General features: G+C 39.2%; 2 protein-coding genes across 3 annotated transcripts in view; one reads left to right on the forward strand and one right to left on the reverse strand.

The window, feature by feature from the left end:
- LOC134754770 (ras GTPase-activating protein raskol) overlaps window positions 1-25989 on the forward strand; it is a 238952-nt gene that overhangs the window by 37510 nt on the left and 175453 nt on the right. The window contains exons 1-2 of one of the 2 annotated variants that reach the window (XM_063691121.1): window positions 4211-4328; window positions 17193-18161. The exons of the other annotated variant lie outside the window; for it this stretch is intronic. Of the exons in view, the coding sequence (XP_063547191.1) occupies window positions 17336-18161 (826 nt within the window). The 5' untranslated portion in view covers window positions 4211-4328; window positions 17193-17335. Of the gene's footprint in view, window positions 1-4210; window positions 4329-17192; window positions 18162-25989 lie in introns of those variants that run through there. 2 annotated transcript variants of the gene reach the window in all.
- On the reverse strand, window positions 7721-11452 carry LOC134754772 (uncharacterized). The gene is made up of 2 exons (XM_063691130.1): window positions 8717-11452; window positions 7721-7946 (listed from the first exon to the last, which is right to left on the reverse strand). The coding sequence occupies exons 1-2, from the start codon at window positions 11361-11363 to the stop codon at window positions 7861-7863; spliced, it is 2733 nt and encodes a 910-aa protein (XP_063547200.1). The 5' UTR covers window positions 11364-11452; the 3' UTR covers window positions 7721-7860.

The raw sequence follows: 25989 nt of genomic DNA on the forward strand, positions 1-25989 counted from the left end.
TTAGTAATTTCACGTCACCTACAAAGATTTGACTCCGATTCTACCGAAAATTATTTCAAAAGCATTTAGCAATTACTCAGCAAGTCGCTCTTTCCAAACCTGGCTCCTTCATGCAACCGTCCTCCTAGTCTATTAAGTATTTTTAGAGATGACGACTCCGTATAATATTCAAGGTTTTACTCACCTCCTTCCAGAAACAGAGCCTCAACTTTCGATATATAATTTGGTTTCTTTATGAATGTACTTATTACAGACAAGTAAATTGCAAAAAAACTACCTAATTAAGCGCAATTAATTATTAGCGCAAAAATTACCCATGTAAATTGTGTTATATTTATTGGACTTAATTCAAACACATACCTATAAGTTTATAGCTTACGCTAACACACTTTCATGCATGTAATTTTAATGACACTGCTTAATTGTCGTAATACAATAAGAATCAAGAACTTGTGACTAAATACAGGTTTTACTGAAATTTGAACCTGTTGTGTAAAAAATAGTGCCTTTTTTGTTTGAAAATTGAATGAAACAAAACAAACAAAACTCTATTCCAATTGAATACGATTTAAATTTCCTATATAGCCTCCGGAGGTAATGATCGAACTGAAGCTGAAATCCGATGTAAGATGCCACAAAACTACAGGCTAATTCGAACGTATACTGATGTCGAAAATTTTATTTTGATGTCAGTGTAGCCATATCATTCTGACGGCAGTGTACGTTTGAATTGGCCTGATGGTGTCTTTAATTCGTTAATAACTTAACAAAATTAAGCCGAAGATAGACAAACATTGTTAAAGCGTACAATATTAACCTTTTGAACGCCAAGAGCCACTAAAGTGGTAGTTACTAGTCGTGCCCACAGCGCCAAGGACCACTATATGGGTTATGGCGGACGCTGTCAAAGTAACCTTGACACTTTCAAGTAAAGTTTACATTCGCTCGCTTGCGCCCGTTACCTTGCCGTGACAGTGACGTTTTTGTTTATAATATAAAGCGTTCAAAAGGTTAATGGTAGTTACTATCTTCTGTACTTTTCCATTGTTTATTCCCTAATTTCCCTAGTCTATCTTTTTATAAGGAAGGAACACGTTATATCATGGTCATGTCATGTTTTACTTAAAGGTGTAATAAGAGCGTCTCAGTGTCATTGTCACACACACTCAAAGTTCATTAAGTAAATTTCTAAAAGGACCAACTGAACTAAGGTGTCATTAAGCAATAATAATAGCTACCTTTTATGATTTCCGTTGCCTAATCAATAAGTAACATAGAAAAACATTATCTCGTTATACAAGTAGACACTTAAGGTGTGGACAGACGTTCTTATGTTAAATATGCCTAACGTTTTTTTAACTTCATTTTGAAACTCACTGTAGGCATAGTGGGAGTTAAACTGCCCAACATAAAATGTTCACTTAGATATCCGACCATGTATCAATATCAACGCTTTTGCTCTTTGATGATTGATCATGGACTACCTCGGACAGACTCCGCATTGTGAGGTTTTTATTAAGACTCGCGATCACATAGGTGCCCTTTTACTTGTCTTGTCTTAGTACGTTACATTCCGCACCTCAAAGAAAACCAGAGCTAAACCGTTTTTGGCCAAACCGTACGTTTTACTACGATTTTAGGTACTTTCTTTCACGCTTAATCCGCTGAACCGATTTAGATGTAAGTGCGGAGATAGTTTGAGGCCCGAGGACGGACAGGATAGTTTTTGTCAATCATCATCATCATCATTACAAGCAGACGAAGTCGCAGGCAGAAGCTTGTTATATCATATATTAACATGATGAAACGTTAAGAAAGTAAATAGACGAAATGTAGTGACAGTATGTAGGTACATATACGAGTATGTATATGTATTCCATGGTTAACGGAGAACCGTGCATGCAAATGCTCTAACCGGTCCCAGACGTCGCCAGGTAACTCCTATAAGCTAAATCGACTTGCTTTCGTAACCTCCTACGATACTAAGAGTCAGGCCGAGATAAGTCTGCAACGATTTTCATAGCACACGCAGTGCAAGTGTTATTTTAAACGTCAAATTTCTATGAAATTATAACGTATAAAGAACACTTGCTCTGCGTGTGCTATAAAGATCGTTACCTCTGTCTAACTCTATTAAGCTTTGTTTGGTTGCATTGAAACTCAATTTGAGTACAGTTACTGGTATAAAGTAGCTTTTTCGGTCTTACAGTTAAGTAATAGTGAGCTTTTGAAAGCTACCGGTGGGTTTGTCCTATGCGAGTTAAAATAGTCAATCAAATACATGACGTGCTCAATACGCTTTCAAAGGACGAACGACCCCTTTTACAATTGAACTGGTAGTAGATATCTATTTTAAATCCCCTTTATCACAAAAAAAACGTTAGATTCGTCTTCTCGTCGTAAACAAGGGGTAGGACTGGCGTTTTAATTTTAGGGTTCCACGTTTATCGCGTATTAACAGTTTATTAGAGGTTTCGAATTGTTTGTTTGTCTATGGCCATATTTTAGCTGTATTTGTTTTACTTGTATTCTCTTTTATCTGACTGCCGAAAAAAATTTGGCCACTATTTAGTTTCGGTAAATATTTGTCATTATCATTATGCTTGTGATAACACCAATGGTGCATTAGGGGTTTTCCTAGCAAATCATTTCTGTTCATGTTTTGCTAACGGACTGTACCTTGTGGGATTGTTTCGTGTTTGGCTTATTACAAGTCTCATTTATTTCGCATTTATACATTACAGTTGATTTAAAATTAATTTATATATAAATCAGAATTTAGAAAATCCTTAGGTTTAGGTAGGTACGTTTACTTTACCAAATATTACTAAACAACACGACGCAAGGAAATTGTAAGAGTAGGTCGCAAGGAATTTGACGTACGGAACCCTCTCCATTGAATGCTGGGTCTTGCGGACAGCGTCACAAGACCCAGCATCAAGGTGTGCAAACTAGTTTCAGTGTGAGCGTGGTGACAGACAGGGCACGCTCTGGTATTTTATTTGTGGTGTGGTCTTCTTGAAATATTTTTTAATGACAAGCAAATTAATGACAATTGAGATACCTTTTAATGACAAGCAAATCCAGATACGGATAGGGCAATCCCTATCCGTATCTCGTTTTGCTGGTGTTGCTCAATAGCAACAGTAGCAAAACTTAGCACAGTAATCGTGTACCTTGCAGATTTTGTAGCTTTCGGAAATGTTTTGCAAGCAAAAGCAGGTTCTTTATGACCTTTCGCATCTTTAGCTTGACTGATCAATGCATTTAAGTACGTACTTACATAGAGTAACTTATACTGGAGCGGTACTGTCATAGTAAATTTTGTAACCCCAGTAAATTCACTGCCATCTTTCGACACACTTTAAAACTAAAAATGAAGATTTATAAAAATACGATAAAATGTATTTAAATATAGATAAATGATTTTTTTATTTGCATTAATTATTTTTATGATTTTGACCCATGTTCTTTCACTGATATGCGTTAAAATTGTTAAATAACAAACGAAACCGTCAACGCCATCTATTCGACTGTAGGCCAAAACTAGTAGCGCCCTCTGAACGAGAATCAAATTTTCTTGATTTTCGAGGCACGTTTTTTCCTTACACTGTATCTATCTATTACGGAGTTATATCATATCTATCTTTGGTACTTATAATAGCCATATTATAGTGGAATTTGCCAGTTGTGAATTGACCTTTATATGTTATATGATTATAAGAACTACCGTTTAACTGATAACCTTAACGCCATATATATAAGGGTCAATTCATAACTGTCAAGTATGAGATCTTGCGCCGACTAGCCATAGCCCCGACCTTTTGCTTACAACATTCAAATATTTAGCCCGAGGGGCTAGGGGCTACAGTTGGGGTTCTTCAAAAAAGGAGTGTACAGGTTTTTAAAGGGTCGGCAACGCGCGTGTAATATCTCCAGTGTTGCAGGCGTCCATAGGCTACGGTAACTGCTTACCATCAGGCGGGCCGTATGCTTGATTCCCACCGACGTGGTATAAAAAAAAATTGTTAAACGGCCGTTGTTTTATTGGTCGTTGCGTTATGGAGTGTTGTCACAACAACGCATGATTGTGGTAACGGTCCAGAATCAAACGGCTAAGGTGAACAGATGAGTAAGGCGAACTGAACTGTCAGTATGGTAGAACTTGCGGCGGTCGCCCCGCGCGTGCGGCTGCACTGACTCAACCCAACCCAGTCGGTCATTGCGCGACCTGGTACGCGCACCTCCATCGCGCGCCGATCGAAACGAATTTATGACAGAAACATAAACGAGTGTCAGTGTTGTGTGTGACTACCGTAGGATTTGGGGTAACTGGCTACGGCAGACGTCTTATTCTGTTAAATTTTATAATTTACTCATTCAAGAATTAAGCAAATACGACACCGAAGTAGGTTCTTATTAGGATTTGTACTAATTTCAAGGAATTACGGAGCTAACTTTGCAGTCTAATTAGTAAATAGGGCGATTTATATAGTCTCATTAAGGTCTTATTTGATAGATATTGAACAATAGCTTTATGGTTTTTAATATTCTTATTATTTAAATAGGTACTCAAATATTGGTTAATTCTAATATGTAGATGTAGCTTGTAATAATAAACATTTCAATCGTGATTAGTGCATGCAATGTCGACGTTTATTCTCAGATTATTAGGTAATGTATGTATCAAGTAAGAAACCATAAATTGAGGGTGATTGCTCACACGCAGTACACAGGCCGGCGTGATGGCGGCGGCTTACGCCGGTCGGGGAGTACACGATGTTAACAACCCATAAACTATCGATCTCCGTTGCTAGGAGAGATTCTGATGGCAACAATAAACCTGGTTTATACTCAATCCTCGATACTGTGACCAGCTTTCCCTGGTTCCGCACTTGTCTTTATAACCTACGCCTACTAAGATATCAACGAGGCCCTGACGCCTTCAAGGAACTGGGCAAGTCAAATTTGACTTCTCTCCCTTTTGTTGCATTGTAGTGACTCCAGTGCCGACTTTTCGGTATTTACTATATACTGGTTGCTAGACTTCGATCACGATAAGATTTCACGCCAAGTGCTACGGCAACTATGTCGTTCCCTTACATATACATTGTCAAACTAAGCGTAAGCAACTCTATAGTAGGAAGTTAGAATAGAGAAACCATAAACAATATAAACATTTACTTAACCAAGATATGGTGTCAGTATTTCTTTTAAGGTTTATTTTTATTTCGAGAATTCTTAGATTTGTATGTAACTAGAGTAGAGTATTTTAAGTACGAGGGTCGACTTCAATTTACAGTGCATATTTGATTTGGGCTTTACAAACACTGTGTACAGTGCATCTTTCTAATAGTAATGGAGAAGAATTATACTTATGGCTTTATATCCAGACGGGTGTAGGCGACAGGTTAAATAAAAGGCGTAAATTCGCGAAATACGAGGCCAAAACTATGAGCGAGCGAGGAGCCAACGCGGCGGGTGTGAATTCTGGCAATGTACTCCTACCTACAGTTACATATATAGGTGCAGCGTATGACTTGGGCTCGCTACCGTTCATTGTTTTATGTAGCTTTAATTAGAATAGTTTACACTAGATGGCGTAACAAGTACCAAAATTAACCAACAACAATAAAAATTGATAAACCTAAAAGTACAGTTCACATAAAATATATGCGTCGCCTACAATCCCACCCCCTTAGTGATGACTAGTCATCACGAGCCATCTCTGGTGCAAGTAAGGCGACGCGTGTGACGGGACGGCGTAAAATACCGGTGCGCGTGCGGACATCGACCACGCGAGTACGTCCATCAGTACCGGCGTGTGTCGCACTCACTATTCCGTGCCGCCATGATCCACGATCTAAGTTAGGTTCGACTAGGATTACGTAATCTCCTACGTGTAAGGAACGCCTTTCGCGCGTCCACTTCTGTCGTGGAAGAAGTGTAGGCAAATACTCCTTAAGCCAACGTGCCCAGAACATATCAGTGAGACGTTGCGCTATCCGCCACTGACGTTTTAGGTGGAGGTCCTCGTTGTCGTACCTACCAAAAGCTGGTCCATTTGATGACGTGCCAATCAAAAAATGATTAGGCGTCAGAGCTTCTGGATAAGAAGGGTCCGTCGATACGTACGTTATTGGACGACTGTTGACCAAGACCTCAACCTCAGCCATCAATGTTGAGAGCGTCTCTGGGCGTGGTGCGCGTTCCTTGAGTACAGCTCGCAGGGATGATTTTACAGTGCGCACCATACGCTCCCATGCGCCTCCCATCTCTGGAGCGCCTGGAGGAATAAACTTCCACTCGATTCCTCTCACGAGTCCATCACGGCGCAGCGCATCGCTGTCTAGTTCAGCGATACTGCGTTTCAATTCTAAATCGGCGCCTTTAAGATTTGTCCCATTATCGCAGTATATCGCGGTAGGGGTACCTCTACGGGCTATCATCCGTCTCAAACCCATTATGGTCGAGTCAGTTGTAAGGCTTTCCGTTATTTCGACATGAACGGCTCGAACTGTCAGGCATGTAAATAACATACCATAGCGTTTTTGCCTACCACGACCGACGGTGACCTCCATTGGGCCAAAAAAGTCAATTCCGGTGAACGAAAACGGACGACGGTTGTGCTGCAGCCGGGCAGCTGGCAGGTCACCCATGCGCTGCGGCTGCGGCATGGCGCGGCGATATTTGCACAAGAGACAATGAGCTGCGACTGCGCGTACAGTTGGTCGCAGTTGCAAAATCCAATAGTGTTGCCTTAACTCATTAACTACTAGTTCTTGAGCTCGGTGCAGTGCTCGCCTGTGGTGGTGTTCTACGAGCAGTCTGGTGATTCGATGCTTGCCATCAAGAATCACTGGCCTCTTCGCAGACTCCTTGACACCCACAGTCTTGTCGATACGGCCTCCTACCCGTAGTAGGCCCGCATCGTCAAGATAAGGCGTTAACTGCAGTAGCCGGCTATCTTTCGATAACGGCTTATTTTTCTTTAAACAATCAATTTCTGCAAGAAAAGAATCATGTTGACATTTTTTAATCAACAGGTCCTCTGCCGACTGCACCAGCCCGGTGTCGATTCGATTACATTTACGTTGACATTTTTTTATAAATAATAATACCCTTGCAGTTGTCATAATTAATCGAATCCACGACGAAAAATTATTTTCGTTAGGTACCGGCAGCGTGCTAGTACAGTCGGCCGAGGACACGACGTTAATAATCTTACGTTCACAAACAGCCTCTTCGAGCTGCTTAGAACTCTTAAGATCCTTGGGCCACTCACTTTCGCGTTCACGCAAGAACCTAGGCCCCTGGAACCATACATCATCGAACTGCAGAGGTGGCGCATCCTCGCGAGTGGCCACATCGGCTACGTTTAAGGCCGTGGGCACGTAACGCCACTCTGACGCAGTGGTCAACTCGTCAATCTCACCAAGGCGGTGAGCGACGTATGGTTTATAGTCTCTTGGGTCACTGCGAATCCATTGGAGGGCGGTATTTGAATCCGTCCAAAAATACCTTTTGTTTGGCTTAATATCTTTGTGCTCGCTCTGTATTGTGGCGGCAAGACGAGCAGAGAGCAAACAACCTTGAAGTTCCAACCTCGGTATGGATACCGGACGAAGTGAGGTCACTCTGCTTTTACTAGCCACAAAACATACATTCAGAGTCCCATCTGAGCGAACAAAACGCCAATAAACAACAGCGGCATATGCCTTACTGCTGGCGTCACAAAAAGCATGCAATTCGGTACTTATAATGGTGGGGTCACTCACCCCATCCGCCGAATCGTCATAGCATCGCGTCCATGCTCCCGCGTCAGCGTAGTGCCGTGGTATGCGCAGCGATGCTAGTAGTTTAAGCTCGTTGAGCCACCTTACCCAGCACGCATGCTCCTCCGGTCGGATGCGGTTGTTCCAATCCACGCCACTGCGGTGAACGTTCTGAAATATTATTTTGCTCTTTATAATAAAAGGTGACAAAAAACCGTGAAGGTCATAAACCGACATGATGAGACTAAGCATTTTTGCTTTCGTAGGAGCCTCAGATCCATTTAATATCTCCTGTGGAACACGATTAAATGAAATTCTAAATCCAAAAGTATCATCTGAAGGATGAAACATTAACCCTAATGTGCGCTCAGTTGTATTCATGACTCCGTCCTTGAAGTGAACAGCTGATTGCGCGAGCGCATCGGTAGGTATTTTTTTCAATACCTCCTTACTATTGCTGGACCAGTTTCGTATCTCGAATCCACCGCTCTTGTGAATAAGAGTAATTTGTTCAACCAACTTAACTGCATTTTCTACACTGCTAGTTGAATATAAACAATCATCCATATAATGACTATTTACAATAACATTTACCGCCTCCGGATATAAATCATCGTACTTCGATGCATTTTTATTCTTAATGAATTGAGCTATAAAAGGACTGCAAGTAGCACCAAACAATAGACTTTGCATAACACATGTTTTTACGGGTGCGCCCGGAGATTCCCGCCATAAAAAACGAAGTACATGTTGATCTTCCGGCCTTATTTTCACCCTTAAAAACATGTCTTTAATGTCCCCAATTATAACTATTTTATTCTCGCGAAACCTGAGCATAATTCCCATAAGTGAGTTATATAAGTCTGGTCCCGTTAATAAATAACTATTAAGACAATTCCCATTTACTTTAGCAGCACAATCATAAACAAGTCTCAACTTACCAGGTTTGTTGGGATTCTGAATTCCGAAGTGCGGGAGATACCATACGCGGTCGGCCGAAAGTTCATTTTCCTTGAGCTCACGTGCATAACCAGCGGCAAACAGCTTGTTTACCTCCATTCGGTAGCGATCTGCGTACGCGTCGTCTTTAGCAAATTTGCGCATTAAAGACTGTAGTCGCGTTAAGGCAGCTTCGCGTGTATCTGGCATGGTGCATACGTCCTTCTTGAACGGCAGACCAACCTCCCATTGATTTCCGATAAGGCGCGCGGAATTTTCTAATATCTGCAACGCCCTTAAATGATCGCTATTTTCCCGGCGTAAGGTTGAAATTCCTATGGAGTCTAGGGAAAAAGAATGTTTAATTAAATCATTTAATTCACCTATATTCTCGCTGTCTGTGTGACTGAGATGGAACACGTTGGCAGCGTTAGAGTGAGTGCGACCACAATTGCCATGAATTGACCAACCTAACTTGCACAGAGATCCATAGGGCTCGGTTTCACTACCATGAATGATTTCAATCGGAGCGATTAAAAAGTAATTATCTTCCCCAATAAGAATGCGCGGCATAACACGACTTTTACACACATAATCCTTAATATGAGATAAACGTTTACAATTTAAACTCCTAATTACAGACAAATCTTGTGCTGGTAAATGTAATTTAGACACTTTACGCAACTTAATGTCATAACTATTGTTATTGTTTTGTCCACTTATCTGAGCGATGACGGTCGGTACGGCTGATTGGTACACTTCTAGTCCAAACGCGTCGGTAAACTTTATAGAACGCGGTTGTTCACATTTAAGACCTAGCTCGGTTGCTAGGTCAGAGTCTATCATAGACACTGAAGAGCAATCGTCCAGTAGCGCGTATGTACTTACGGTACCTTTAGGTCCACGCAATCGCACTGACACTACTTTTACCATAACGTTATCCGTAGAAGAAGGTTTAGCACAATCCGATGTAACATGTGCCACGGTGTCGGGGGCCGAAGGTGCCGGCTCGGGGGCCGGCGGTTGAGCCTGCGCCGGGGCCGGCTCGGGCGGCGGGTCGACGACCGCGTCAGCTGATTGTGATGACGTAGGCTTCTTCCAGTGTAGTATCTTGTGGTGTGCGAGTCCACAACCATTTATGTCGCAAACGGGCGCGGGGCATGTTTCTCTGTCGTGTCGTGACGTCAGACAACAATAACAAAGTCCTTGCGATTTGATGAACTTCCATCTATCACGGCGCATGGCACGTTTGAACACACGGCACTCTGGTAGCGGGTGAAATCCTTTTGAGCAAAATTTACAATCTTTGTTTTCCTCGACGGCTTTAGTTGTTAATACAGGCCGATTAATACGGACTTTGTTATCACTTGAGTACTTTGCTGTAGTTTTTATTTCACTCAGCTTACTTTGTTCACGTACCTGTGTCATTCCAACTAGTGATAACATTTGTGCTTCTTGTTTAAGAAACTCAGAGATTAGGGTCAACTTAGGCTGGTCTTCATCTAATCTTTTGTATGCGAAATCGGTCCATTTGCCAATCAAAGTGCTCGGTAGCTTGTTAAGAACAGCTGATGCGAGCTCAGGGCTGCGTAGATAATCTGGCTTATTTAGCGCACCTATTGTTGCTACGCAGTTATTTACTTTAATTGAAAAATCAATTAGGTCATAATGGTACGACGTGGGTAACGAAGGTAGCTTCTTCAGCTGCGTCGTAAGGTTCATGATGATGACTTCCGATCGGCCAAACCTTAATTCGAGAGCTTCCATGACGGCTGCGGGCGGGGTGTTACCGATCAGCAGAGCGGTGACCGTGTCCTTGGCGTCGCCTCGCAGTGCTTTACGTAGTCTCTCCAGGTTCTCAGACTCACTGAACTCACAAACTCGAGTAGATTCCGTGTAAGCCTTTTTAAAGTGCAACCATTCGACGCTGTCGCCGCTGAAAATCGGTAAGTCTCGTGGCGTAGACAGGCGGCTAAGCAAACGATCCTCGCGCTTGGCTGACGAGTTCGTCATGATATCCTTCAAGGTAAGCGCTAGTTCTCGAATGCTGTCACTGGGGACATCGGGTTGCCGGACTATAGGTAAGTTGACGGGTGCTGGTGCAGGGTTGGGTGGCAGTGCTTGCTGCTGTGGCTGATAGGGCACATCTGGCTGCGGTATGTAAGTAGTTTCGTCGTGACCTTGACTCAACCATCGTTCGACGCTAGACCGCGCTCTGTTGCTAGGCGCACCTCCGCTCGCTTCACTACCGCGCTCATTTTCCCTCTGCGATTCTTCGGCGTCAACTTGGGCTAGATCAGCTTCTAGCTTTTTATCAATAAGTGCCAACTCAATCTGGGCCTTGGCCTGAGCGGCTTCAAATTCTAATTGCTTACGTCTTGCAATGGATGATGACGTAGATAACTCCGACTTGGCAGACGAAATCGAACCACGTACACTTTTTGGTGTTTCCATTTTCACTTGTTCCAAATCCTTCGGCTGTTTCACTTTTTCACTATCGGTGCCGAGGTCTAGGAACTTATTAACTATAGGTTCCGCGGGCGCGGGCGCGGGCGCGTTGCTCGATGTACTCGCCATTTGCAATTGCGTGCGCTCGAGTTCGCGGCGATGTTGTCTACGAGTTTTAACCTGCGATGGGGTCCTGTACATCACTTCTAGCACAGATTCGGTTCGAAGACCACTTTATTGTAGGCGACAGGTTAAATAAAAGGCGTAAATTCGCGAAATACGAGGCCAAAACTATGAGCGAGCGAGGAGCCAACGCGGCGGGTGTGAATTCTGGCAATGTACTCCTACCTACAGTTACATATATAGGTGCAGCGTATGACTTGGGCTCGCTACCGTTCATTGTTTTATGTAGCTTTAATTAGAATAGTTTACACTAGATGGCGTAACAAGTACCAAAATTAACCAACAACAATAAAAATTGATAAACCTAAAAGTACAGTTCACATAAAATATATGCGTCGCCTACAACGGGTATTATATTTAGCTTTATGTAAGCTTTTTATACTGCGTACCTAAGTGCAACACTTAGTAATCGGATCGAATACCTTAGCTATGCGCGTGTAGGTACTTTGTTTACAAACAGTTTATTTTTATACAAGGGTGTAGCTAAGTGACAGTTACAGCTTCGGCGGCTTTGCCGTGAGGCCCATTTTAAAGGCCCTAATTCACTAGCTTTCCTCGGTGTCATGCTTCAAAACTTGTATCACCGAATTAGGCGTGTCACCAAATAATGCGAGTTTACCCTACTATAACGCGTAGAAACTTCTAATGTGTTCCCGTTTAATTCGTAGTACTAGCAGCTGATTACAAACAGCTGAGAAATCGTATACCAGTCTGGCTATCCGAAACCTAGAGTGATCAATAATCGTAACATAGGCAGTAGTTAAGTATACATAGTTTCGGCGGTACCGGGTGATTTATCTAATGACAGTTACCCAGTGCTCTCATCAACGCGTACCTATAAAAGTACGCGTGCCTAGTTATTTTCGTTCATTGACCGTGGCGGTGTTTTTGTCAAAGTAGAAATGGAATAGTGGCACGTGGCCACCGGCCGTTAAATCACACACTGTTCGAATTCGTAGGTTTTAAAGCCCGACCAGTAATATATGATCATTGTCAAGAGGGCGCTGTTATTCCCATTGTATAAGGTGACAGTTCATTATAGTATGAAAAAAATAGTTTCAGTGAAATTCCGCAACATGGCGCGTGATCATATATTTCTGGTCAGACTTTAAATTAAATTCGTTACGCCATGAATTTGTTTTTGGTATCTGGTTTAGCGTATCATTTCCAGGCTGGTAACTAAAATACCTAGGAATTACCTTTTTAACTTCCATATGGTAATACATACTCGTATGTATACTCATATTAGATAGAGACCAAGCAGAAATAAAAGTATTAACAGTTACCCTGTTCATGGTATGCGAATTGATACTAAAGGAGTGTTAACCTCGAATCCGTTTATACAAAGGATGCTTTTTTTTAAACATTTCTACATTGAGGACCTGATAAGCTGAGCTGGGGTCCGGGAATTATAAATTAGGTTGTATAGTTATACAATATTCGGAAGCTATAACGAGTAGGTTCATGTGCAATCAGACAATATTTACTATGAAAATACATCATGCATGGTCCAAAGAGAATTTAGTGTAGAGTGAATGCTGCAGCGGTCACGAGCCGCCGTTATTATAAAGCCGACTAACAATTTCGTATGTACTCACAAAATAATGACGTTCTCTAAGCACGACTCTGAGGCATTGAACTTTTATTCACGTATATACGTTTATAACAAAACGCCAAGATTGTATCCCCAGCCAGGTGATAAGCGGTTGGTCCAAATTGTTAATTTTGAACTGCGAGAATAATAAGTACACTACCGCTCATAACTATTTAGGCACTCGTAATTTTTTCGACTTTCAGAATTATACCGCTAAGTCGCAGTCGGGTAACAGTTTTTTGTTTAGTTAACTTTAATAAAAAAAAACATAAATCGTTTTCCAGCACAAAATCGTTTTATTTTGTATGAACTAGTACATAAGGGTTTTTTTAATCGTTGCATAAAGTAAACTCGAAATTTTAAAGGATGTCTTTGGCAACAATTTGAGGCTCAATATATTTATCTAAATAAAAATTCAGTCCAACATGTAAGAGAGTCATTTCCTGCGATCGAACAGTATGATTATGAAAATAATTTTTGTATACAATTGTATGGTGAAAATTGCGGGTGCCTAAATACTTTTGAGCGGTAGTGTACCTACCTAAAACAGATTCTTGTAACGTTTATAATGTAATTATAACTTCTTTTCCAAGTCATAAATTTTGTAAGTAAACATATTAAAAATAACCGCACAATCCACATGAATTTTAATACTATTTTGCTCTCCTATGATTATGAACTACATACGAGTAGGTGTATTTAAAAGCAAAAACGTTATATCAATTAAATTCAGTTACAGTCTTTACCTCATTAGGTTATTATTTAGAGCGTATTCAGAAAAGTTGGATACCTAACGTCAGATGTGTGAGTGGAAGATCAAGATCAAACAGGAAACCTACATACGTTGACCTCTCCAACAAATGACGATCAAATTATTTTAAACGATATCAATTGGCTTGATTACGCCTTTATTTTCCAATAATTTTTTCAATTTGATCTTGTATTCAAATCTGGAACATTTATTGTTTGCGATGTGTATAGAGTTGTGCCGTTCCCGGTAACATTACCCATTTTGTATGGGGAATGTTACCGAGCGAGAAATTTCCCCATACAAAATGGGGAATGTTACCGGGAATGGCACAACTCTAATGTGTACCAAAAGTAACACTGGCTAACATCGTCAAATATTTATTTATTTAAACACAAGCCTTATACTCTTAATAGGATATACATTTTTTACACTTAAATAAGCATTTTTTTCTTTTTGCCCGAAATTAATATATGTGACACATAATTGTTTACCTGATGCTGTGAAAAATCAATATTAAAATAGTACTAAAAACATAGATTTTACTGCTAAATCGGTGTAGGAAGTGGGGTAGGCAGTTATGAGTAAGCAATTGATATGCTGTGCCCTTACAGGGTCCATGTGAGACATTGTATATTATAATTTACATCTATACTGTACCATGGTTGCAATAAAGAATTATGAATTAAGTCACATAGGCGAAATCAAAATCTTATTTATGTAAATATACAATGATTGGTAAAATATATATGATAATTTTTACCACCATCAGAAAGATACATTATTTGCGATAATTTGATAAACCTATAATGTAGTTTTTGAATATAAAAAAATAAGAACCTGTAGAAAAACCGCTTAAGTTCCGTACTAAAAATCATCAACTTAAGCCTTTTTCCAAATGTTCCGCCAAATTGTCTAAAATGTAACTTTTTTAAATTTAAATACTGCGCAAATTTTAGTAAACAATCGGAAAGTGAATTAGTTTAACTATCGGAATAATGAATTGGAACAAATAGATTTTATCTAATTAGTTAATTATGCATAAATTATAAAATTAGATGTTTTTATTGTGTTGCATCCTAACACTATAGATTTAAGGGTTAATTAAGAAGTTGATGTAGCAATGACACATTCTTTAGATGATATATTATATTCGTGCAAAAAGTGTCAGCGAGTATTTGAATCGCCGGACTTACTTAAAATATTGCCATGACACACACACATAACATATTATTGGTATGTAAGTTATTTTTTCTATCAATCTACTTAATGTGCGTTTTTTTTCGTTGAAGTTCATGAGTTGTTAGGGATCCGTGAAATTTTAGGTTTATCCTACTCAGAATCACGAGCCCTTTCGAGTTAACTAGGTGAAAAAAAGTGTCCCATTTTTTTTGTTCCAATAACGCTACTTTTCTATAGGCTCTTGTATGGCAGTAGCGTTTTGGAAGTAAAAAAGTTAGGTAAACAATGGGACACTATTTTCACCTAGTAGATTCGATAGGGCTCGTGATTCTGAGTAGGAAAAACCCAAAATTTCACAAATCCCTAACAAAACCCTAATACACACGTTAGATAGCGCTTATTTATATTAATAGGTACTAAAATCCCGAAACTTAAAGAAATTTAAGCATTGACGCAGCATTAGTTATGCCAAAGAGGATATAATAAGATAGAGCGGTACTGACATAGTAAATTTTGTAACCACTGTAAATTCACTGCCATCTATCGACATACTTTAAAACTAAAAATGAAGATTTATAAAAATACGTTAAAATGTATTTAAATATGGCTAAATGATGTTTTTATTTGCATTAATTATTTTTATATAATTTTGACCCATGTTCTTTCACTGATATGCGTTAAAATTATAAATAACAAACGAAACTGTCAACGCTATCTATACGAGAGTAGGCCAAAGCTAGTGGCGCCATCTGATCGAGAATAAAATTTTCTTGATTTTCGAGGCACGTTTTTTCCTTAGACTGTATCCATCTATTACGGATTATATCTATATATCTTTGGTTATGCGTATGACGAAAACGCAAATAATCCGGACATAGCGGGCTTCAACTTTCGATACCGTAATACACCAGCGACTAGTGGCCCGTTACTGACTACTGCAACCTGTCTCTCGTAGCTTTTCTATTTCCATAGACAGCTTTTAAAGTTTATCGTGTTTATGAAGCGTGCAACTTGTATGTCAGGTCTCTTAGAATTAGGACAACTGCCGTGCTCATTTTTAAAAATTAATAAATCACTCGATTAAATGGATACCAAAAGCCTTTATTTTACCTGGTATGAGGTTGGTAAAATTTAAAACATTAATTAGAGTCTAGTTAGTTATATTATATTCCTGAAAGATTATGTATACGTTCATCTTTCCTTAATTTATAGTATGTATTTTTTTTTTTCTAAAAAGTTTGTGTGAAACATCAAAGTTCAAGTCGTTGGACTTAAAGAAGTAACTAGTAAGTTGGACTTAAGTCTAATCGGGTAAACTTTCTGACATGACATAATACACAGTTTTAGTAATAACACAGATTATATAGTAGGCAGTTTTTCACCTCTCGGAATACTATAGATAGCCATGTAAATCAGCATCATGAAGTAATTTTGTTGCACAAATATTTAACTTACTTACCATCTTAATTGGCTTTGCCATTATACATATATTGTCATTCGTAGGTTTTTCTCACGCACGCAGGATTACATTGCGCTCCGTCACACTTGGTCACACGCAGGTACCGCGTTCCGCGCATTTTGCTTTGCACCTTGCTCTCTTTACTTGGTTTATTTTTAAATATCTGTATTTAAAATATCTATGTATAAGCTTAATTCAATGCCTACTTGTTTTAAATTTTTATGCCTACTAAATTAATAACACACATAGTATTTCACAATTATTCTATTCATTTATTTTGGCCCGTCCCTTCGACTCTTGGAACTACCCACATACACACCTACGTACTTAATGCATTTCTTATTCTAACGGAAGCATCTTTTAGATATATTTAAAAGACAGATTAAAATAAATACATTATACCTATATTTGCATGAGATGATCATTTGCTATTCTTTACGATACATGTGACGGTCTAGCCACAACATTACTACACCTGGAAAACCTTCCTTAAAAAAATTGGATTCACGCGATAAGGAAGAATAAGTCTTTACCTATTATTTATGTACGAGCGATAGATAACTCGGCCGAGCTTCCTAACAAAGCTCAGGGCGCAATATTAAAACATTTTCCAGTTGTGTTTATTGACTTGTATAAGTCCATAATATGTCCATAATTATGGTTTCTTGCTGCTGAATGCAGTAGGTTATACTTGTTTATTACTAAATACATACTGTCACGCTATTTTATTATACAATTAGTCATTACATGTTGTCAATTTTATCTGTTAATGTGTATGCAAATAAAAGTAGGCGTTCTCATTGCAGTCGATATATCTAGTGACCCACTTTACTTGCATCACTTAGGCAAGGCTTGTTTGAACAGTTGCGGACGTCGGCCGTAGTTAAGTTATGCCGTTATTTAGTGACATAGTAACAATTAAACTTTTGCACGCATTCCATAAATAATGTATCATGTGACCGCACGGTGGTCAGTTTATAACCTGAAGTAGGAGATGGTGATCAATAATGCCGGATTGGCGTTACAACGTGCTGTCGGCGAACGAAGCGTACGTAGACGCGAAGGAAACGCCGCCGCGGGACCCTCTCGCGGCCAGTTACCCGCGGCGCGCTGATCGCACTCGACCCGCCCACACATGCCCCTACACCACTATATTCCTAGGAGCTCGCTCACACCAAACGCCTCACCGCTTGCAAACCCGACAGAGCGATGCGGGTGACCCGTACGCAGACGCCTACTCCGTGGACCGTTCCTCTAATCTCACCGATACTTCGAGCTTTGCCCACTATGAAGACTGCCGGCCGCAGTTAGAAGGCATAGCTAAAGATGTAGATGACACATATACTGAAGAAATATTAACAGACGGAAAAGTGACACTACAAGTGCAAAAGGTGCCATACACTTCGAGCGTATTTTATGTGTCGGCAAGGACAGCTGCGAAAACAGAAGAAGTAGAAGGCAATGATTTGTTTGTAGTAGAAGGGTCGGATTCCGATGCGTTGTCGTCCTGCACTTGTGACAGCTTTGAGCGATGCGAATTTGACTGCCGGGATTTTGAGCCATTTTCCGACACATGTTGTTGCGAGCCACTCAGTGATGAAGTTTGCAGTCGCAGCCCGAAAGATGTTGAGTCGCCTGAAAATTTTTGTGATCGCGTGGTCGAGGAAGATAGGGTTTCAGTTCGCAGCGACATGGATGGTCTTGATCTAGCTCTGTTCGAACCGGCAGCAACCGACTGCCTCGATTACGAAAATGACCCTCCGGTACTTAAAAGCGCACAGATACCGACTGCGCTCTGTGGAGTACTGTATGCGCTTCCGCACACTAGCATCGGTAAGTGCCTTCTAGACTAAATTTATTTGTATTTAAGCGCATGAATCCCGAAACAGACATTGTGATAACGTTCAATTACAGTGATTAGGAGCACGAAGAACCGCTCGGCGGAGTATACTCGACCGCGCCGTGTGGTCTGCTGCAATCAAACTCGTATTCGATACGAACAACGGTGTTCAGGAAATTACTATCGCATCAATCACAAGTAGGCATTGTCACACCCGTAAAGCACTGTAAGACGGTTATCGGAATGTCCAAGTAAGCCACAAATGGCGCACTTGTACAAATCATTCTGCAAGCATAAGAACATAGCGTCAAGTCATAGTAGATGACTAACTAGTATACAGTAGCTCACGAGATCAATATGATTCTAATTTGTCATTACATCGTAAGTAAAGTACATAAGAATTCAAGTCAATGAGACGACTTGAAGTTGCTTTTGTATGCTTTCCAGATTTTTTTTTACACAGTTACGACCTTTCTAACTTTCAAGAAAAGAGCGTATGTCCCTCCGGCGTCGGTAAGCCCTCTGATGTTGTGGGTGTCCATGGGCGACGGTAACCGCTTACCATCAGGCAATTCGTCTGCTCGTTTGCCTCCTACATCAATAAATAAAAAAAGTGAAATGCTCGAGTTCGCTCATCAGTTTTACAAGTTCAAGTTTAGTTGCTCTACAAACGGCATGCACCGTTACATTCGCAAGTTTCTAATTACCGGTAGAGATAGATTACGATTGTTGGATCGTATGTAAATTGTAGCGCGGGAGCAGATAAGCTGATATATGTACATTTGTACAAAGTGAAACATGTATAGCAGATGAATGTACTCGTACGTCTATGTTAAACAGATAGCCGGTACTTGATTACGAATGCGGCGCTTTTTAACGACCATTTGCTTAAGTCTATCGATTCTATAGGATTAACAGCCAAGGCGTGACAGATTCATGCCACGTCTCAATCGTGTCGTATTTGAGCAACAAACTATAAATTCGTTATATTAGACAGCATAGCATGAAGTTTGCGTGTATTTATAATCTGAGTTGTGTATCTGACTTGAGTATATATACAGATTTAGGTTATAGGTATAAATATTAACAGTGGCGACGCATCGAACATACCATCCTTAAGGCCATTATTGGATCGCTTTTTCGCGAGACTTGCAAGATCAGGGTGCTCAGTTGCGAAACAGGCAAGCCGGTGGTAGGCCAACAAGATACTCGTAGTAGACTGCGTCAAATCCCTTATTACCATCGCTGAGAAAAAAAGTTTTATTGCAAACACCAAATTCAATTTTTAATGTTAGGTACCACTGACTGCGACCGAATCTGTCTTATTTCGTTTCCATGTGTGTTAGCTTTTTTTAATCTTTAACCGGCTAAAATCTCATTTTACTCGACTGACACATCAGTTTAGGAACTGACGATCCTTTAATAGGTAGGTACTCAATACAAAACGCCAAAAGAATTAGCAAGAAAAGCAAGCAAGAAATTTATTTGCTGAAAGTAAATTACAAATTCATACTTACTCAGGTATTTTATGCAGTTGCCTGGAAAGTTTCAGGGCCCATGTTTAATATTTTACGATGTTTTGTTGGTCCTCAAACAGCGCGCCCGAACAATCATTTCTGAAGTAAGTATGTCTTTTCTTCGCTTGCTTTAAATAACATTGTTATGTGGACCATGTTTGGTCTCTTGGCCGGAAACGTGTCGGTCGGCAAAACATGGTGTGTGATGCTGCACGCGATCATTTCTGTTAGTGGTGACTTGTACCTTGATCATCCGATGGGATACTTTGGAGTTAGAATAATAAATGTAGCACAAATATTCTGTTAATAATAGATTAAGGGTAACTCACCTTATAGAAGTGATTAGGTTTCTCAATTAATAAAAGCCTATTTGTACATGTACATGTTGCAAAAAGGCGCACTCGTTTTAAATTATTCATGAGTTTCTTCTTTATTTCCTGCCGTTCTTCACAAAACACCATCGTACGCCGGTCGAGCTCGACGTTACGCGGAATGTTGTCACTCCTGTCTAACCTGCTTCGCTATTCCAATCAAAGCATCAACATAATAACCTGTTAAATTGTTATTTATACTTTAATAATTGTTCTACAAAATTTACAATTTTTGGCTTTTCTAATACGTTCCATAAGTATTTTCTGGGATGACAATGACGACTGCATCCTTGTCCAGTGGAGATACAATCGCTTGATTATACTTTCTAACAAATGCGGCCTTCCTGCGGACCGTTTACCTTACAGGATGCTTGCATATGCATTTAACACTTGCTATTCAATACTTGGATGGAGCAAGAGGAGGAATGTTTGGTTCAATTGCTAAATGTTATTATAACAAAGAAACCCCTAGTGCTTAAATATTATACCATGAATGCACTCGATGTAACTGAGTAACGGCCTGATTTGAACTTTAAGATACGTCAATTTTGTTCGATGTCTTAATAAAGTTAGAATTAGGCCGTATGAAGGATCAATTATACATCTCTCATATTAAATTTACAAGTATCACTATCGTAAGTAAACGTAATCCGAAAATATTGTATAATAACCTCCGCCCGCGGATTCGTTCGTGTACCTATATGTCGTTACAAATTTTATTTGGTACCCCTTCTTTATGGTTATGGGTTGGATAGTGCTCACCTTTCATAGTTGAGCTCTACAACATTGAAAGAATATCTGTTTTTCCAGTTCCATGGATTAGGGTTTAGGCTGTGCATAGCTTGTCAGCATATAAGTATATATATTATGTACCTAAATCGTATCGTGTAATATAATCGTATAAATTTGTATCGATTATTTTTCTAGAGGCAAGTTTAGAAATATTTTTTGCAATAACATTGTTTCAAATTACTCTGTCGAATTCCACCTACAAAACTTGTAACTGTAACTAACTACCTTGTAATCAACTGTTGTCTTGAACCACTAATTTTAGATTGCTGATATATCCGCTGTTTGTTTTTCGGGTTTGTACCATTCTAGTTTCGTTTATCCACCCAAATAAGTAAATGGTTTTAAGAACATTGCATTTTGGCACACGATTTATAATGTCCGCTTTCAAGGTTTATTTGTGTTCGGTTACTTATTTATAGAGAATGGACTATAGGTAAATGTTTGCCGTTCGTTCCTGTTCGAGTTAGCTTAGTGGTACATTGCCATACTTTTACAGATTTATTAAGTGGCCGACAAGGCCGGGCCGTTGGCATTTTTGTTTGATCGGTTGGCGGAGTTGTCACTGTAGGTACAGTACAAAGACAATGCAAGTCAATAACCTGGATTCTGGGTACGTTTTACCACCGCGAAGGCTTCGATAAGTCGATTCAACCGGTTATCATGTTTATTTCATTCGACGTATATGTTTATCGAGTATTTTTATCCATTGGCTGGGCTCTATTGTTCGTTGCCCACGATGAACTTGACATCGAGTTGTGAAATGATTTATACTAATTTTGTCAATTTTTCATTCTGAACTAATGGAGTAACCTTCGACACTCATGTTGAAATACGTGTTGTAAAACTACATACATTATGCATTAATGACAGATATTGAAATACCAGTTTTTAGCGCGGTTTGGTTGATTGCTGATAGCAATATTATATTGAAGACATTAGGTGTGGTCCTGGAGGTAGCTTTTATTTACATCAAGGTTATTCATTATGCATATACTACGAGTATAATACAAAACAAAATGTGTGGACTAAGAATAATACAATAAGTATTAACTTTTGTAAAATCCAAATATCAAAATTATCTTACGCTAGTGACCGTTTTAAAGTAGCTCAACGATGGCTGTGAAGGGAAATCTTTCTACAAACATTATTACTATTATGTTTTTCGACTTGTAAATAGTACCTACTAACAGAAAAAAACGGCCAAGTGCGAGTCGGACTCGCGCACGAAGGGTTCCGTACCATTACGCAAAAAACGGCAAAAAATCACGTTTGTTGTATGGGAGCCCCACTTAAATATTTATTTTATTCTGGTTTTAGTATTTGTTGTTATAGCGGCAACAGAAATGCATCATCTGTGAAAATTTCAACTGTCTAGCTGTCACGGTTTATGAGATACAGCCTGGTGACAGACGGACACACAGACAGACAGACAGACAGACGGATAGACAGCGAAGTCTTAGTAATAGGGTCCCGGTTTTACCCTTTGGGTACGGAACCCTAAAAACTGGGAGATATTGGAAATGTTAAATAATTGTCTTATTGATCGAATATTATTTTTTTACTGTTTATTTAGGTATGCTTTGTGTTTTCCCTTTTGTAAGCTACTACACCAGTAGGTATTGTGTTTCATATCTAATGTAGGTGTAGGTACAGTCAAGTGTAAAAATATGGGTGCACTCATCATACTCAAAAATATTTCCCATTGCTCTTATGTCAGTGAATTAAGAACTAAAGTACATATTTTGAGGAAGTTGTATGCACCCGTATTTTTACACTTAACTGTACATGAGACACGCGTGTGTAAAGTGGGTTTGCCGTTAGTTGTCTACAATGTCCGAGGGGTTCCGTCGCGTGGCCGCAGCGCCACATTTCTCTTGACATACAATACAAGTGTTATGTTACTACAAGTCATGGGCCTAAATAGCTACCTACTACAAACTATATGTTCTTTTCCGTGTTCTATAACAATATGTGGGCAGCACTACACTTCTTGCTTATCACACGAATATTTTGCCCTTTTTCTATATCTTGTATAGTTTTGGAGATATCCGCTCTTCAAAGTTTATTTAAAGCTCTCAATTTTATCTTGATATCTACATCAGTGAAGCTGCTAGGCCGTGTTTGGTATTGTTTTTGTATAAATCGGGGGTGCTGATCTTGTCCTTGTTTCGAGTAAGGGCAAGTATGTAATTGCGTAATGTGGACCAATAGGGTAAACTACTGTTGTCTCCCCTCTCCCGTCCAATAGTTGAACCTGTAGTGAAAGGCTGGTGAAATTGCGTTGTCTAAATTAATTATATCTTTCTCCTTTTGAGAAGGTTTCATGAAGCTATAATATTAAACTTGATAAAAACTCGGGACCTGACCGACGTGGATAGAACGTTTTTCTGTTCAGCATGCTGTTGTCTAGACATTATATGTACAAAATTACAAACATACAGTTACTAAGCTAATGCTCACGTAAAACTTGAATAAAAAAAAGGTTTTTAACTACATATTGTGATGTAGTTAAACCTTTTTTGGTTACGGAATGCCAGTAACCCGAGGAGCAATATTAGGCTAGCAAGTTGATTAGTTTTTGATGTTACAATCGTGATTCCGTAATATTAAATGGGCGGAGATGTATTGCTTGAGAGTTTGAGATTTGAGCAGTAGATAAATATATACTGACTAGATGAGAACCCGGCTTCGCCCGGATAATAAAATAAATAAAAATTCTCATTTTGAATTAAGTAATTATTTATCTACTTTTAGACTAAACCTTATCAAGGCCTTATCGCATCTCCCGAAACTTTAAATGCGATTATTAAAATCTCGAAAATCTTTCCCCTTTTTGGTTCTCCTTTAATGTTTGCCTGAATTACATTTTTTTACATTTTCATAAGCCCGAATTTTAATTGATTGCACGTTTGTGACAAAATGAGTAAGTAATTGTAAAGGAAACTTTTTTTTTACGACAACTACAAATTTACTACAACAATCAGTCTTTTACAGTTAAATAATGATGAACTATAACAAAAAAGGTTACCCTTGTAACATAAGGCTATGATTCCAATAAAGATGTGCAAAGCCTGTGATTCCACCAGAGGTGTGCAATGCGTAGCGAGGTACCTATGTGTTTGTTTAGAGCGAATCGAATCACATCATTTACCTATCCTCGCTCAGCGCAGGTCTAGTGGACAATTTGTATTGGTTTTAAACATATTCCTCGCTATACATCCCTTCACATCCCAGAAGGAAACGTAGCCTTACACCTTCTACTAAACACATCTCAATCTCTTAAAACAAATTTGATTCAAAAAGCATAAAACTTTAAGCGCCACGCACCATTCCGCTAACCCGGGGTAAACCTAAAATACCATTGTTACCAGTACATATTGACACTGGGTTAACGGTTTAACCGCTTAACCCCGGGTTAGTGGGATGGTGCAAGTGAGCCTTAGTGAAAAACCCGGGCCGGGGAGGCAGAGTGGGTAAATTTTATTTTAAAGCTGCCATAGCAAATACTGCATTACTTCCTAATTTTCATCTTTAAATGATTTTAATCTGATTTTGCCCCTTATGGCCTATCCAATCTAATATAATACTTATAATAGCATATCTAGCGTTGGCTTTAATGATCTTTGTTCATCTAAATATACCTTCCCATTTACAAATACCACATCCGTTTCTGTATTACCTAATACGACTGATTTTTTTCCTAAGAAATGAAGTGCATGTCACTGGACGCATTCCTACATCATAAGCCCAACTGAATGAACGGGTACCTGGAGTATCCCGTCAGAAAGAGCCCAGTATAAGACGTTAGTTCTATGAGGTTGATGAAAAGAACTGAACCTACTTGTATATTTCCGTCTTTTAGATGGTCTTCCGGCCATGATGTTTTAATTTTGTTCCATACCGTCCTGCTCTTCCTCTCCTTTTGAAGTAACATAATTAATTCCTCCGGCATTTCGAAGTCTTCACAAGTGACCTTAAAATAAAAGTATATGAAACAAAACTAAGCAGATAATCAACATTATATTATGCATACATAGATGTTAGTTGTAATGCTTCCCAAGTGCAAGGTTTGACTGAGTAACAAAATTATGTATCAACAACAAAACAATAATGAAAGAGTGAAATAATTATGTAGATTGTCCTTTACAGAAAATTGAATTTAAGTTAATAAAAAACGCATAATGTTTACATTTTGTTTTATCCGTTCAGTGTCATATACACACAGACAGTGACAGTGACAATCATACTTTAAAAAAAAAAGTTTGTCCGAGACCACTGATAACACACGATGACGCAACCAACTATTACTACTATTTTCGAACGCACCGTAACTGTCAAGTTTCAACCAACAAATTGAATATGGCTGACCTTTTGCATTGTTTATCAATTATTTTTCACTTTTAAATGCAAAATACGCGACAATACGAATTTTGCGGATATATGTTGTCGATTCAAAACAGTTATTTTTTTACGCTCTTTTAGTTGAGCATAATTTGATTCGGGTCTACCGTATACTCCGGCGCAATTATTAATGTTATTATAGATATGTATGACATATTATTAAAGCATGTTCTACCTTGACAGCTAGAAAGTTGAGAATCGTTTAATTTTGTACCCACATTGTTATTAGAAGACACAGGGTGCCAAAGTTATTTGCAAGGTTAGAAGAACATTATTGACTTCGACCAATTTTTTTTAAATTTCTAAACTTTTTAATTTCACTTAATTTTGTGCTTATATGGATAATTGAACCTAAACTACATGCAGATTACATGTACTTTAGAAAATGCGTTAATTACAGAATATTACTCCATTTTTAATTACCAATTTTAACATTATAAATTCGTAACACTTAGTGTTGTTTTTTTAGTCAGTAGATTTTTTTATACCACATCGGTGGCAATCAAGCATACGGCCCGCCTGATGGTAAGCAGTTACCGTAGCCTATGGACGCCTGCAACACCGGAGATATTAGATATTAGATATAGATGCTTCGTTTTTTAATATGTTAATAATTTGTAGATATTTTTGTTATTGTACTTGTTGGAACACGCCGTAACAAGAAGCGGCGCTGGTGGCCTAGCGGTAGAGCGTGCGACTTGCAATCCGGAGGTCGCGGGTTCAAACCCCGGCTCGTACCA

Source organism: Cydia strobilella, chromosome Z (assembly GCF_947568885.1).
Source record: "Cydia strobilella chromosome Z, ilCydStro3.1, whole genome shotgun sequence".
Taxonomy (NCBI): Eukaryota; Metazoa; Arthropoda; class Insecta; order Lepidoptera; family Tortricidae; genus Cydia; species Cydia strobilella.

Excerpts from the sequence above, each read along its gene's own strand:
- LOC134754772 (XM_063691130.1), bottom strand. The coding sequence starts at position 11,363 with ATGTACAGGACCCCATCGCAGGTTAAAACTCGTAGACAACATCGCCGC. Across the intron at positions 7,947-8,716 it reads TCAGAATCCCAACAAACCTG|AACGTTCACCGCAGTGGCGT; the intron begins GTAAGTTGAGAC and ends ATAATATTTCAG.